This window comes from Marmota flaviventris, chromosome 15, assembly GCF_047511675.1.
Source record: "Marmota flaviventris isolate mMarFla1 chromosome 15, mMarFla1.hap1, whole genome shotgun sequence".
Classification (NCBI taxonomy): Eukaryota; Metazoa; Chordata; class Mammalia; order Rodentia; family Sciuridae; genus Marmota; species Marmota flaviventris.
In genome coordinates, this window is record NC_092512.1 from 38642099 (window position 1) to 38658677 (window position 16579).

The window sequence follows — 16579 nt, forward strand, 5'->3', positions numbered from 1 at the left end:
AATCCTCCTCCTGAACACAGCAAAGAGAATTTACTTTTAAATACCAATCAAACATTTCATATGTAGTTTTACATAGTCTTTAAACTCAAAGAGAAGGAAAGCAAAGAGATATTATTTTGATATTAATGGAACTTATTAGCCTTTCTGGAAGAATTTATAAGATTAACAACAGTTATTCAGAATAAAGGGAATAAATATTACAGCAGAAATCATGTCTGTCTGACAAGGTCCCAAGCTCCAGGATAACATAATGCCCCTGATTCTTTTTATTTTATTATTTTAGTGGGTGGGGGGGTTGCTGGGGATTGAGCTCAAGGGCACTTCACCACTGAGCCACATCCCCAGCACTATTTTATATTTTATTTAGAGACAGAATCTCACTGAGTTGCTCAGCAACTTGCTTTTGCTGAGGCTGGCTTTGAGCTTGGTGATCCTCCTGTTTCAGCCTCCCAAACTACTGGGAGTATAGGCTTATGCAGCTCCACCACGGCTCTCCCCACCCCCATTCTTAATCCTTGCTATGAAAAAATGTGTTTCCTGGTTTTCATTTATTTGCTACCTATTGCTGTTTCTCCTCCTCCTGATCTCACAGTTGGGGTCCTTTCAGGGCTATCCTGGGACTCCTTCCTCTTTCTCTTTCCTCTCTCCTTAATATTGATGTCCTCTTTGAACTATCCACTTTGGGACAACTAACATGTTTCAATCCCAACAAATCTAAATAATAACAGACAGCAAAATGTATGGAGTACTTAACTATGGGCCAAACCCCATTCTGAGCACTTTGTTTCCTTTTCTTTTAATAAGGAAACTTCACTAATATGCATTCCCTCTTTGCTCAGGAGCCATGCTAATCTTGGCTACATGAGTCCAATATTGGCCTATGTGCTGCTGAAGCAAGCACTTTTCATGTAGTAACTCACTTAATCTTCACCCACAACCCCATTAAGTATGTAGAAACTTCTATTAGTTCCTTCAAAGGGGGAAACTAAGGCACACAAAGAGAAGTGATAAACTCAAGGTTAGCAAACTTAACACAGGATTCAAACTGGCTTCTAGCTACAAAATCTACATGCCTAACAAGGATGCTTGGTTGAGTCACTTAAGTCTAGTTTTCTCCCACAAGTTATGTTCCCATCTCCTGACTCCTGACTTCCTCACCTCTAAAGACTAACAATCATCTTGTCAAGCTGGAGAGTAAGTCATCTTTGATTTTTCCCTTTCTCTTATTGCCCAGACCACCAACTTCTGTCTCTCCATCTCCAGTGCCACCTAGACTGTAAAAAATGGCCCCAAAACCAAAATCCCAGGCTCTGTTTGCAGTCAGTCTCTAAATGCACTCTCAGGGAAAAAAAAAAAAAAAAAGACTTCAAGATACACATCATTTTATGCATTTACCTAAAAGCACTGAATAGCTTTTTCTCATTCTGAGAATAAAATCCACAATCCTATCTTTCAAATGTTCCCATTCTCTTCTTAAATTGTATCTTTGTACCTTGGGCCATACTCTCTCCTCCTTAATTTGCCTTCCAGCCACTTCTTCCAACTCACATGAATTTTTCAAAGCCAAATGATGTAAACACTTTTGCCCTATCTTCTGTCTAGCATTCTGCACAGCTTTGCCTCTCAGCTTGGATGCAGCATGACTACCGTGTTCAATGCTCAGGCTGCAGATGCCTGGAAGCTGGTGCCTCCTCCCCACTTTCCCCATACCCACAGCCCATTTGCTGGAAAGAGGCCTCAAATTCAACAAATAAAGGGCAACAGAGTTTCTAGAATGGAACATCATCACTTCCTGGAAGAGAGGTAAATACCGAAATGCACAATGAGATACCCATACTTCATTTAATCTTCCTTCCTGCCATTGATTCCTTCTCCTAAAATCGGTCAAAAGGCCACATAAAAAGTCTGTAACAAAATAATAACTTTAAAAAAAATGGATAAAGTAATTCAGAGCAGAGATAAAACATGGGCAGCACAAAAATTATTCCACTGACTTCATTTTTAACAAAGAAAAGAGAGCTCAAATATCAGCTCAAGGGGGCCTGTGAATCAATATTTGTAACCTAATAGGAAGGACACGCAGCTGGCTTCCCTGCCCTTGTAAATCCCAAAATAACTACAATTGTTATCTGATGTACTTACTGGCGTCATCCATGAACTCAAAGTCCCCTCCTAGTTCAGAACTTGAAAAATGGTACTGATCTGGATCAGCCAGGGCGCTGAGTAAAATCAACAGTACCACCGCATTGATGATCTGAAATAAGAAAAAATAATAATAATAATAAAACCTAGAGTAACCATATGGAGTTTAATTTCACAGCGGCTTTACTCTCAACACTAGGCTTTGCTGTTGAGACAGCTGACATGGGTCCCCAAGACAGGAGCACCTTTCAGTGTGAACACAGACAAGGGCAACAAGGTTGATGCCCAGATGACAGGTGGGCTTACCTGGCTCGCCCCACCCTACCCCTGGGCCCAGTACCAAACAGACAACAGCGGCTGAAAAACACAAAAACTCTGCAGTCAGCCAAGCGCGCTCTCATGAGCTAAGGGAGAGCAACCCAAGCTTTTTCAGGTGACTGTTTTTCACAGGATCAAACCATGGGAGCTGTGAGACCTTCCAGGAAACTGTCAGAGAACAAATGGAAAGCTACTGTCTAGGGCAGGCCCACATCTCCATCTTCTGGATTCTGCAGAGTATACTGCCCTCAGCTTGTCCAAGTAGAAATTCTCTTCAATCCTTAACCTCTCCCTGCTCTGCTCCTCCTTTTCTCTGTTCTCTACAGTATCACCATTAATAAGTGAAAATGGACAATACTCAGGCACCATGCTAAGCACCATATGAGGATTCTCACTCTTAAGCCCTACAATAACTGAATGAGGTAGGTGCTAAACCAGGCACACTTGTAATCCCAAGTATTCAAAAGGCTGAGGCAGGAGGATGCCAAGTTTGAGGCCAGCCTAGGCAATTTGGTGAGACCCTGTCTGAAATAAAATTAAAAGGGCTGGGGATGTAGCTCAGTGGTAGAGTACTTGCCTAGCACAGAATTCAATCCCCAATATGGCCAAAAAAACAAGAACAAAATAGGTGCTAAGCGATTCCTATTTTGTAGGAATAGAGAAAACTGAAGCTGAGGTAAAGAACACTGCCCAAACCAAGAACGAGTAGCTAACAAATTGCAGAGACAGGATTTGACTCCAGGAATTTCAATTCCAAAACTGAACTTCTTAGAAAGTCTCCCATTCATGCCTTGCAAGCTGATGTATCTTTGAGCTCACCATCTTCATCCCCCATGTCCAACCAACTGCAAACTCCTGCCCGCTCGACCTCTGTATTTCTATTTCCTTTATTTTTCCTAACTGTCCTTGCTGAGAAAGACTCAAGTGTACCAACTTCTATGGGGCTCTGGGAGAAGTATTCTAGAATTTAAGCAAGGAACTGACTGAAACTTTTCCCCTTCATTTTCCAGGGGCACTCAACTACTGAGCCATGTTCCCAGACCTATTTTGTATTTTTTATTTAGAGACAGGGGCTCGCTATTGCTGAGGCTGGATTTGAACTCATGATCCTCCTGCCTCAGCCTCCAGAGCCACTAGATTACAGGCATGCTCTGTGGTACCCAGCTGATTGTTCTTTGAAAAAAAAAAATTTAGTAATAAAAATAGCAACTCCCCAGAGTATACATATGTATAATTACTTTAAAAAGACACAAAACAAGCATGTGGTTAAACTTTTTTTAAAATGTACAACAGTCACCCAGTCACCCTTCCCACAGTAGTTATTAAAATTACCACATTTTGTTTCTCTCCAAAGACAGACAACAAACACCTCTCAGCACACTCTGAACAGAGTATGATTAGCAAATTACTTGAAGAAAACTTCAGGCTGGATACGGTGACATGTAACTGAGATCCGAGCAACTTGGGAGGTTGAGGCAGGAGGACTGCCAAGTTCAAAGCCAGCCTCGGCAACTTAGTGAGACTGTCTCAAAAGAAAAAAAGAGGGGCTGGGGATGTGGCTCAAGCGGCAGTGCGCTTGCCTGGCATGCGTGCGGCCCGGGTTCGATACTCAGCACCACATACCAACAAAGATGTTGTGTCCGCCGAGAACTAAAAATAAATATTTAAAAAAAAAAAAAGAAAAAAAGAGTTATGGAAGTGGCTCAGTGGTAGAAATCACTGGGTTCAATCCCTGGTTTTTAAGAAAATTTTTAAGAAAACAGTTTTTAAGAAAACTGTTCGGAACACGCACAGGCCAGGTCCTAGAGCGGACATCACTGTGGTATGCAAAGATGTTACTTGATAAACTGTAAGGTTTTCTTGGCATTTCATTCCCTCTATTATCTTTGAAAAAGAGGTGAAAGATAATGGAAAGTAATATCCAATGAAATTTCATAGGAATGTGCTTTGGAAAACACAAATGTGGGATTCATGGATGAAACTGCAAAGGAGGGGTAGAGGAGGGAAGGTAAGAAAAAAAGACAAGAGCTGGACGGGAGGCTGAAGCAGGAGGACAGAGTTCAAAGCCAGCCTCCACAACTTAGCAAGGCCCTAAGCAACTCAGCAAAACCCTGTCTCTAAATAAAATATCAAAAAGCAGAGAGTGGGCTCACTGAGTTCAATACCAAGTACAAAAAAAAAAAAAAAAGAGGATGAAGATGAAGATGGAGGAGAAGAGTTAGTGCCATGCTGAGCCTGGCTAAGGAAATAGATGGCCACTTTAGGAATCCTGTAAGGGCCACCTGAAGAATTTGGATTTCACTGTAAGTGTAGTAAGGGGACAATGTCCTCTGCCTAGAAGGAAGGAGTGAACATATGTAAAACACCTAATGACAGTGACTGCCAGTCAGTTTCCTTACCCGTCGTGCGCACTGCAATAAGAACTGTAAAAGCTCTTGTCTGGCATCAGAAAACTCACCTGTTTTCCAGATCTAGCAGCTGCTTTCCTGTCCTTTCAGTTCCAAGGAATCTGTCACCTCTCAATCAGGCTTCCTCATCCCCACAGTCGCTAACTGCCTACAACATATCAGGTACTTTGCTAAGTGCTTAGGAAGAACTCCAAGGACTCAGAATAAGAGGTGAAAAAGTCTGTACCCAAATAACACAAAGCGTAAAAAAGAGTAAGCATGATAAGAGTTCAGAGAAAGAATTAAAGCTCAAGGAGAAAGATAATTCTGAAACCTGGAGCTGAGGCAGGTGACAGAAAAGGAGATGGCAGCACTTAAGCAGGGACTGGAATGACCAGCAGGATTTGGAAAAGAACAGTTCCAAGCATGAGAGAGGACATGGTAGGAAGGAGGGACTGAAAAGAGCAAGCTAGCTCAGTTTGGCTAGAGCATGGTAGGGTGGGGTAGGGGTAAGGGGTCCATGAAGGAAACTCTTAGCAGAAGAAGCTAGAGGTGCAGGATGGGGGCCAGATAGTGAGGAGCCCTCAAAACAAGGATAGGGATTGGGGACTTTGTTCTATTAGCTCCTCAGATAATGTAAAGCCTTTGAGGTGGAACGTGATGTATCAGAACTATGTGGTTAAGGAAGCTAAAACTGACAGCGGTGGGGAACCTAAAAGGAAGGAAGGGACCGACTCTGGAGACTGCTGTTGAGAGGTGATAATCTTATCCACTTCATCTATACTTCCCCGACAACCCTGTAAGACAGCCCTATGAGACTTATCTCCCATGTTAGCTGGAGAAGTTAAGTACCTTGACCTTGGGTCCCTGCATGGCAGAGCCAAGGTTGGGACCCCAAGGCTTTCCACATGGAGGCAGAATCTACAGAGATGCAGTAACTGACCAGATGCAAAGATGAAGGATAAGGGAAGCCAACAAGACTCTGAGACTTCAAGCCTGGTAGCCAGAAGTTGTCTTGTCATTAACAGAAATCAGGAAGGTTGCTAGGGGGACTACCAGAAGATTGATTTTAGATTCACTGTCCAGTGCCTACCTGAGGGATGGCCATATAATCAAGCTGTTGGCTGCTCTACCTGTCCTCTGACCGCCTCTCATTATCCAGCTCAGGTACTCATGCGGAGTTGTGACTGCTTGGAACATTTCTGCTTCCCCCACTCAATCTCTGTAGCTTCCACCCGAGTCTGACAACAGAGTTCTGTCTACTGGTCTGGTGTGTGTCCTTCTCTCTCTAGAGGAGGTCCTGGTGCCCATGCCTGACTCTGCCCTGCTTTACTTTGAATAATCATATCCACCCCCAAATCTCAGCCTTGCAGCCCTTTTGATGTTCACAGCTACCATGGGTCCTAGGGCCAAGGCTCTTAAAGTTGCCCCTGCATTTTGTGAGGTATCCAAATAAAGGAGACAGAGAGAACCCAAAGAAAGATGGTAAGATCTTTCCCTCCATGAATGACTCACTCCTGCGCTCTTTAATCAGAAGGAGGGATTTTCCAAACAGAAGATCTGTGGTGATGAGTCTTTACTGTGTTATTTTGTAAAACCTCAATAGTTGGATGGGAATTTGGCACATCAAGGATAAAGCGGATTCTGGGGAATGACCCATGAGGACCTGAGGGTGGGGCTAGTCATAGCAACGTGGTCAGATGGTAAAGTTCAAATACAAGTTAAAGAACATTGGGTAAGGAGAATTTCCCAAAAGGAGAAAAGAGAAATCACCCAATCATCAATTTTGACCAAGAATGAAATAGCACCACAAATGAGAACCAGGAAGATGGCCAGGAGCAATTACGTAATGACCACAGTTAATCTCAATGCAGAAGACAGGAGAGTGCCGTTCAGCCCTCCTTCAGTTACTGCTCACATGCATTTGGGTTCCTTTGTCTGTTTTGACATGTCATGTACAAACTGTTCCTGTGGTGTCACATATTTTTCCTTGTTCTTGACAATGATTACTTCCACATGTAAATAAATTCAACTTCTATCCAATTACTTAAGGGGTATGTTCTCCCAGGACTCCAAAAGAGCTTTTCACCCTTAAATCATGTATCAGTTCTAAAAAAGAAGAGAGATTTGCGGCTTGAAAGAGGAATGGTTGGTTGGTATATTTTTTTTTTAAGCCTCCACAAAAGACCCTTAAGGAGGAGCTGGGGCTGCTCAGTGGTAGAGTTCCTGCCTCGCCCATGTGAGGCACTGGATTCGATCCTCAACACCACATAAAAAAAATAAATTAATTAAAAAATTTTTAAAAAAGAATCTTAAGAACACTCAAACCCATGGAGATAGTAATTAACACAGAAAGTTGAATTCAAAAAACGATCACTGCAGACTTTTATAATAATGAAAACTTGAAAGTAGAATGGCTAAATAACATTACAGCAAGTATCAGACTCCTATGCAAGCATTAAAATCATATTTTTAAAAATGTTAATGAGGGGCTAGGGCTATAGCTCAGTGGCAGAGCACTTGCCTTGCAAGTGCGAGACATTTGGTTCGATCCTTAGCACCACATAAAAACTAAAGATATTGTGTCCATCTACAATTAAAAAATATTTTTTTAAAAAAAAAGTTAATGATAAGAAAATATTCACAAGTCAGGCACATGCCTATGATCCCAGTGACTCTGATGAGGCAGAAGGATCAAAAGTCCAAGATCAGCCTCAGCAACTTAGTGAGACCTGTCTCAAAAAAGGAGCTGAAGATGTGGCTCAGTGGTAAAGTACCCTGTGTTCAAACATCAGTACCACCCACACACACAAAAAAAAAATCTAAATTTTAGAACTCTCAAAATACATTTGGAATTTTAAATAAGAAAATAAGGCCCTCAACATAGTCCTGTTTGTTGCTATTTCAACTCAATCATGGTATTTGGGCAGGGGTGGGGGTGGGGCTAAATTTACCTAATCATATTCGCCTAAGAAATTAAATAAATTAACTCCAACTCTGTGCTGAACTCTCCACTGGAAACTGGGTTATATGGAGATGATTAAGATATGATCCCTGCCCGTAAGGATTAGTAGTTCACTGGGAAAAACACATTTCACATTTCACCTGCCAAGTAAAATGTAAAATAAATGCTGTAACATTCATTTAACTCATTCCTTCAACTGTGCACATAATTAAGCAACACACATATGCCAGGGATTATGCTAATCATTACATATATATTATGGCAAATCCCAAGGTAGCCCATTATCTACTGGGGTAAAGAATCAAATAAACCTGATGCTCCATTCAGAGTGAAAATGAACTCTGCTACACTAGCAGCAAAGGGGGGTGGTGTGTGGTTGAAAGAATTTACAGGAAGATGACATGATTAACACCAGAAAATAACAGACTTGGAAATCGAGACAAAAGTTATAGCAAATTTTAAAGTATCAGACGAAGTGACTAAGAACTGTTAAGAAAAACTCCAAGAAACACAAACAGGAAAATGATCCTCTAAGCTGGATAATAATGGCACTAATGCTTCAAACTGCTAAAGCTAAAAATAACTTTCTAGGTTACAAACCAGATAGAGTGGCTCATGCCTATAATCCCAGCAGCTTGGAGTTCAAAGCCAGCCTCAGCAAGAAACCCTAAGCAACTCAGTGAGACCCTGTCTCTAAATAAAATAGAAAATAGGGCTGGGATGTGGCTCATTGGTCCAGTGCCCCTGAATTCAATCCCTGGTACCCGCCTCCAAAAAAGTCATACTTAAGCAGCTAAGCCTCCATATGAAATGGGGTTACTATTACACCATTCGACAGGTGAGCACTAACTCCAGAGGAAACATGAACACAATGAGACTCAAATGGTGACTCTGATCACAAGTGTGAAATATGCTCTTCCCAGTAATACACTTTCTTCCAAGAAGCCACCACACCCCATTCACAAGCCCTGGCCAACTCTGCAAACTGATCTCTGGCAGTAGGCTTCATAATTCTTCTCAAGGGAGTGTTCCAGGCAGCCACTCTCCGTTTCTCAGTAAGTTGGTGTATAAAATGAAACCAGCCTGCCACCGCAGCAGAAGCAATCCCAGTTTCTCTGAATGGATGTGGTTGGGTTCTGGTCTTCATTCAGGCCAAGACGCCATTATATACTCTGAACACAGGTCCATGTTAATTAATGAGAAAGGTGTCTAGACAGTGGGCAAAGGCAAAGGATGGTCCCCTTGCGGAGGCAACAGCAAGGCTATCCAAAGAGTGAGTGGGAGACTTAGGAGTGCAGGATGTGGGAGTCAAGTGTGAGAGAACATTCTGAATTTCTGAATAGAAAGAGGCAGACCCAGCTCAGAGCTTAGTTTGGGGGATGGGCAATGAAGAGCTAAGCTCTGTACATAAAAATATGAAGTACTCGGAGATTCAGAGGATGTAGAAAAAAACAGGGAGTACAAAATGGCCAAATTAATTTTTCGGTTCTACAAACAAGGTGTTCTTTGTGTTCTAACACACTGTTCCCAGGAGGTGGGTGAGGCCCTATTTGTAGCAGCCTATTGCAACAACTTGGATTAGCATAAAATATACTTTCAAACACTGAAGTCATATTTTTTTACTCCCTGTTTAGTTTTTTTAAAAATATTTTTTAGTTGCAGATGGACACAATAACTTTACTTTATTTATTTTTATATGGTGTTGAGGATCGAACCCAGTGCTTCACACATGCTGGGCAAGTGCTCTATCACTGAGCTACACCTCCCAATCCCCCTAATTAGTTTTTACATAATGTTAAGAGAGCTTTCTTTCTAAAAGCTGTTCACCAAAGACAAAAGTGAAACTCATAAAACAGAATGAAAGTAAAGAGAAAAAGAAACAGGCTTAACCAATTATAAATTTTTAATTCCATTCAAGAACAGGGCTGTAGTGCTGGGGTTGTAGCTCAGTGGTAGAGCACTTTCCTAGCATGTGTGAGGCACTGGATTTGATTCTCAGCACTGCATATAAATGAATAAGTAAATAAGTATCTACTGACATTTTAAATATTATTAAGAAGAAGAAGAATAGGGCTGTAGGCCAGGCGCAGTAGCACATGCCTGTAATCTCAGTGGCTGGGGAGGACGAGGCAGGAGGATCACAAGTTCAAAGCCAGACCCAGCAAAAGCAAGGCACTAAACAACTTACTCAGTGAGATCCTGTCTGTAACTAAAATACAAAATAGGGCTGGGGATGTGGCTCAGTCATTGAGTGCCTCTGAGTTCAATCTGGTACCCCCCCCACACACACACACACAAAGAACAGGGTATGCTGGGCGCAGCAGCGCACACCCATAATCCCAGCCACTCTGGAGACTGAGACAGGAGGATCACAAGTTCTAGAGAAGCCAGGGCAATTTTGTGAGACCCTGTTTCAAAATAAAATAACAAGGGTTGGGGATGTAGCTCAGTGATACTGACCCCCCCTCCAAAGAAAACCCTGTTATTAAACTATGCTTTATAGTTAAATTTTCTAATGGCAACACTTTCAACACATCCAAAAACAAATTTTAAAATTAAAGTCAAAGATGGAAACATCTTTCTAGAATTGAAAGAAAAAAGTCATTTTGACTACTAACTTTTTTTGAAAAGTCTTAATCACCAAACTAAATCAAACACAAATATATATATTCCAACCACCTCTTAGACAAAGAAATGTTTTGTAATCATAATGCTGAAGTGTTGAATATGCCTTTTCCTTTCCAAATATTCATCACTATGAATCTAGGTAATGGAACATTTTTCAGGATAATATCAATATTTGATAAGTTATTCTACAAAAAACACTATCAGATTACTTTAAAAATCTATGGTATTGGGCTGGGGATGTGGCTCAAGCGGTAGCACGCTCACCTGGCATGCGTGCGGCCCGGGTTCGATCCTCAGCACCACATACATACAAACAAAGATGTTGTGTCTGCCAAAAACTAAAAAATAAATATTAAAAAATTCTCTCTCAAAAAAAAAAATCTATGGTATTTAAAGACCTTTGTTCTTAGTCATTCTCAAAGTAAACTACTGAAAAGATTATCTAGAAAAAGTATCTGTTGCTAATATAAATTTGGAAAAATCTTTTATTTAAGATTCTATTCTTACTTTCATATGGACTTCAGAATATTAAGATTTTTTTTCAATACATTTTGAATAAAAACTAACCAAGTTTTAACTATAAAGGAAAGTTTTTTAAATAAGTTATACTCCACATATGTATACCTTTATTTTACTTATTTATTTATTTTTATGTGGTGCCGAGGATCAAACCCAGTATCTCACATGCACTAGGTGAACACTCTACCACTGAGCCACAACATCAGCCCAACAAAGGAATGACTCTAAGAAAAGGAGTTTTGCATCGGTAATGTGTCTGTTAAACCACTGCTACACAAAGTGTGCTCTACAGACTAGTAGCTTCAGCATGACCAGAGCTTAAGGAAGGTAGAACAATAAGACCCACCTCCATCAGCAGGAATCAAATATCCAGTCAGACTGACAGCTGGATTCTCAGCACCAAAATAGAGGTCAAAAGACAGCAGGACTGGGGCTGGGGATGTGGCTCAAGCGGTAGCACGCTCGCCTGGTATGTGTGCGGCCCGGGTTCGATCCTCAGCACCACATACAAACAAAGATGTTGTGGACGCCTAAAACTAAATAAATATTTAAAAAAAAAAAAGACAGCAGGACAGCTTCAGTGTGCTGAGACAAAACCTGTCAACTTAGACGTGGATATCCAGCAAAAAATATCTTTCAAGAATAAGGGTCAAATAAAAACATTTCCAAAGAACTGCTGTCAGAATTCACCACTTACACTGGGGCTGGGGTTGTGGCTCAGCGGTAGAGCGCTCTCCTAGCACATGTGAGGCCCTGGATTGGATCTTCAGCACCACATAAAAATAAATAAAATAAAGGTATTGTGTACAACTAAAAAAATTAAAAAAAAAAAAAAGATACTCACTAAAGGAAATCTGAAGTACTTCTAATAGGACAGTAATCCTAGACAGCAGATCTGCAGTGTAAAAGAGAATGACGGACCACAGAGTTCCATTGTCTTGGGTGTTAAAGTATTCTTTTGTGTGTGTATGTGTAGTTGTAGATGAACACAATATCTTCATCTTATTTGTTTATTTTTATGTGGTTTTGAGGATTGAACCCAGTGCCTCACGCATGCTAGGCAAGCACTCTGCCACTGAGCCCTAGCCCCAAAGTATCCATTTTTTAAATAAAAAATTATAGCAACTGTAAAATAAGACAATATTGGACAAAGAAAAATATAAATATGTGTATAGTTTTAAACATTGTACTGTCAATGTTTAGAGGAACTTTTTAAAAAGACACTAAAAAGACATAGGGCTGCGAATGTGGCACACACTTGTAATCAAGCTATCTGGGAGGCTGAGGCAGGAGGATCACAAATTCAAGGCCAGTGTCTACAATTTAGTGAAACCCTGTCTCAAAATAAAAAAAGGGCTGGGGATGTAGCACACCTGGATTTAATCCTAAATACGACAGATAGATAGATAGATAGATAGATAGATAGATAGATAGATAGATAGGTCACAAAAAACATAAGATATAAATGACTGAAGTTAAAGAACTTGTATTACTCAAATGAAAGGCAAAAATAGTAACTCTGGACTTTTGATAAGTGTACATATTAAAAACCTCTGGAGTGAGGGCTGGGAAGGTAGCTCAGCAGTAGAGTACTTTAGCATGTGTGAGGTCCTGGGTTCAATCCAGTATTGGGGGGGAAAAAAATCAGAAATGAACCACTCAAGTATTTCTATTATTTGAGTGTGATTTCCAATATAGAAAATAGGAACAAAAATGGATAAGAAAAAAATCAAGTCTATCTGAAACACAGCAACAAAAGAAAAAAAAAACAATTAAGTAAGTCCTCATATATTAGTAATCAGTGATTTTTTTTTTAAGAGAATTTTTTAATATTTATTTTTTAGTTTTTGGCGGACACAACAAACATCTTTGTTTGTATGTGGTGCTGAGGATCGAACCTGGGCCGCACGCATGCCAGGCAGCGCGCTACCGCTTGAGCCACATCCCCAGCCCCTAGTAATCAGTGTTAATAAGTTGACTATTTTTTTCCAGTTGAATACACACTGTCAGAGAGCTGGGTGTGGTAGCACACATCTGTAATCCCAGCAACGCTGGAGGCTGAGGCAAGAGAATCACAAGTTCTAGGCCAGACTCAGCAATTTAGCAAGGCCCTAAGCAACTTAGTGAGACTCAAAGTTTAAAAAAAAAAAGGCTGAGGATGTGGCTCAGTGGTAAAGTGCCTGTATTTTTTTTTTTCCTTTAGAGGACACTAATTATGACTGTGGAATGATTTGAATACCTACTAACTTTTCATTTGGTACTGGGGTTTAATTCCCAGTACCCCCACCCCCCAAAAAATACTGTCAGATCAACACTCTTGCCTCTTTTATGTCTTATCAGAATGCCACACATCCTTCTTTATACCATTTACGACAGCTATGTTCCTAGTGACTTGTGTTATTACCAGAATATATTAATTACTGATTAATATTTATTTCATCTGCTCCACCACAGATTCCATGCTGGCAGGACTGGGTCTATTTTGAATCAACACTCTATGTATTGCCAGCACCTGGCACAATTTCTAGCACACAGGAAGTCTTCCGTAAAACCTGCAAAAGGAAGAGGGAAGAGGAATGAGGAAAGGAAGAAGAGAACAAAGAAACAAACTAAACCAGGTGCGGTGGTGCACATTGTAATCCCAGTGGCTAAGGAGGTTGAGGCAGGAGGATGGAGTTCAAAGCCAGCCTCAGCAACTCAGTGAGGCCCTAAGCAACTCAGTAAGACTCAGGGATGGGGGTGTAGCGCCCCTGGGTTTAATCTGTAGTTATTATAGCTTTATGGACAAGAGAGTGATCCTCAAAGGCTTAGAAATAAGGCTGTCATTAGACAGGAGATCAGCCTAGTTGATGCCCACCCACATCTGTTTCCTGTTTAGGTTTATCGGGTATAAACTGCCTATCCAGCCAGGCACAGTGGCACATACCTCTAATCCCAGTCAGGAGGCTGAGGCAGAAGGATCACAAGTTTGAGGCCAGACTGGGCAGTTTAGGAAGATCCTGTACCAAAAATAAATTGTCTGGGCGTGGTGACTCATGCCTGTAATCCCAGCAGTTTGGGAGGCTGAGGCAGGAGGATCAGAAGTTCAAAGCCAGCCTCAGCAAAAGAGGTGCTAAGCAACTCAGTGAGACCCTGTCTCTAAATAAAATACAAAAACAGGGCTGGGAATGTAGCTCAGTGGTCAAGCGCCCCTGAGTTCAATGCCCAGTACCAAAAAAATAAAATGGAAATGTAGCTCAATGGTAGAGAACACCTGGGGTTCAATCCTTAGTACCAAAAAATATAAATACACACACACACACATATATGTATATTTTTAAAAATAAACTAGCTAGCTGTAGATAACATCTCTTGGTCTTCCTGGTAGCTGAGTTACACCTTCTTTTTGGCTACCGGCATATAAATGGAAGAGAGGTGTGTAAAAGGCTGGGATTACAGGTGTATGACACTGCACCAGGCTAGTAAATCTTAAAGTTACTGTAAATTCACTTGCTCATGAGAACTGCCCTGAGCACTATTCATAAACCTACATAATCTACTAAAACACGTAGATTTGTTTATTTTAGAATAAACAAATAGAGATACAATATTTAAGGAACCTATAAAGGGTACATTCCAAATGTTACCTACACAGAAGAGATTATGTCACCTCAAGATTCTGAAGACAGATCATCATAAACTACTTGTGATCCATGACCAAAAAGAACTGAGTTCACCAGACTGATGTCATTCCCACGTACATTCCTATGCCTACCCCTCACAGAGTTTCCCTTAAAAAGAAGAGCCCTGGGCTGGGGATATAGCTCAGCTAGTAGAGTGCTTGCCTCGCATGCACAAGGCAGTGGGTTCAATCCCTATCAACAACAACAAAAAAAAGAAGAGCCCAAGCCAGGCATGGTGGCATGCACCTATAATTCCAGCAACACTGGAGGCTGTCGCAGGAGGATCACAAATTTGAGGCCAGCCTTGGCAATTATCAAGACCCTGTCTCAAAATAAACAATAAAAAGGACAAGGGATGTCGAGCAGTGATAAAGCACCCCTGAGATCCCAAAAGCACCTCTCAGTCTCGAGACAGCCCACGTTCTCAGAGTGTACGGCCACCTATCACTTTTCAATAAAGCTCTTCCCCTTTAAGGACCTAATAGGTTCTTAAATTCTTTTCTACCAGGTATCAAGAGCCTGGAGGGTCAAGAGTAGAGGGGGTGGGTCCTCTGCCTCCAGAGAGGACCCTTGACAGATCCACCAGGCTGTCTAGATGAAAAGTTATTAAGTATTCAAATATCCCACAGTCATAATTAGTGTCCTCTAAAGGAAAAAAATACAAGGGTCTAAAAATAGAAGTATTCATCTCAATGACAATTATATTTCCCCAATAAATATGAACCAATTGGCATCCTAGTTTTATTTACCAGTTTACTATGAATTCAGCCGGGATGAAACCCGGCATTCAACTTCAGAACATTGACAACCTCCTATCTGAAGGTTCAACTAAGGAAGGACAGGTTTTTGGTGTTTTGTTTTGTTTTTTGCTGGGGGAGGTGGGTACCGGGGATTGAACTCGGGGGGCACTCAGCCACTGAGCCACATGCCCAGCCCTATTTTGTACTTTTTTAGAGACAGTGTCTCATTGAGTTACTTAGCACCTCGCTTTTGCTGAGGCTGGCTTTGAACTCACCATCCCTCTGCCTCAGCCTCCCGAGCTGCTGGAATTACAGGCACCAGGAGGAAGAATCGATTTTGATCAGCCCATCGTCTAGCCTTGTCTAGTGGTTTTCTTCTTTCCAACCCACAAAAACTCCTTGTTTGCAGCCCTAAGCCCTCCTCTCTGGGCCAACATGGGTATCAGTACCTACTCTGTTCCAAGGGTGCTTTACCACCTCAGCACCAAGGAACCAACCAGTCATGCGATTTCAGCATCTCAAAGTTAGTTTAAAAAGGAAAGAGAGCTCAATCTTATTTTCACTAATAATTTGAAATAATATTTCCAATGCTAAATAAAAATTGTAGGAGGTCAGCAGGGCATGGTGGCGCCCTGTAATCCCAGAGTTTGGGGAGGCTGAGGCAGGAGGATTAGGAGTTCAAAGCCAGCCTCAGAAATGGTGAGGTGCTAAGCAACTCAGTGAGACCCTGTCTCTAAATAAGGATGTGGTTCAGTGGTTGAGTGCCCAGGTTCAATCCCTGATACCCCCCCCAAAAAAAAATAAATTGCAGGAGGTCATTTTTTTGACCTAAACTCCTGCACTAGCTAGGTCCCCACACATAAGACTGAAAATCAAAATGGAGAGATGGGGATATAGATACAACTCAGTTGGTAGAGTGCTTGCCACGCATGTTTAAGGCCCTGCGTTCAATCCCTAGCACCACAAAAAAATAAAATAAAATGGAGTCACTCATGCTCAGTTCCAGGTCACCAAATGGAATCTAAATTGCTTTATCTGGCCTTCCAAGAAATCTGGATTAAAAGAGCCAAATTTCCCAAACCAGCCAGTGTCAATTGGCAAGATAATGAAGTTCCCTGGACTTTAATCCTTTTACACAAAGAAAGGTAACTGAAGAAACCTGACACCAGTTACTTTCCTGTTGTACAGTTTTCCTGTCTAGCCTCACTGGAGAGCAAC

General features: G+C 41.3%; 1 protein-coding gene and 1 non-coding gene across 2 annotated transcripts in view; both read right to left on the reverse strand.

The window, feature by feature from the left end:
* Laptm4b (lysosomal protein transmembrane 4 beta) overlaps nt 1–16579 on the reverse strand; it is a 63575-nt gene that overhangs the window by 39063 nt on the left and 7933 nt on the right. Inside the window, exon 2 of the mRNA XM_027949246.2 lies at nt 2143–2254. Coding sequence (XP_027805047.1) covers nt 2143–2254 — 112 coding nt within the window. The remainder of the gene's footprint in view (nt 1–2142; nt 2255–16579) is intronic.
* LOC114106567 (U6 spliceosomal RNA) lies at nt 795–901 on the reverse strand. Its single transcript, XR_003585220.1, has one exon. It is a non-coding gene; the product is annotated as a U6 spliceosomal RNA (small nuclear RNA).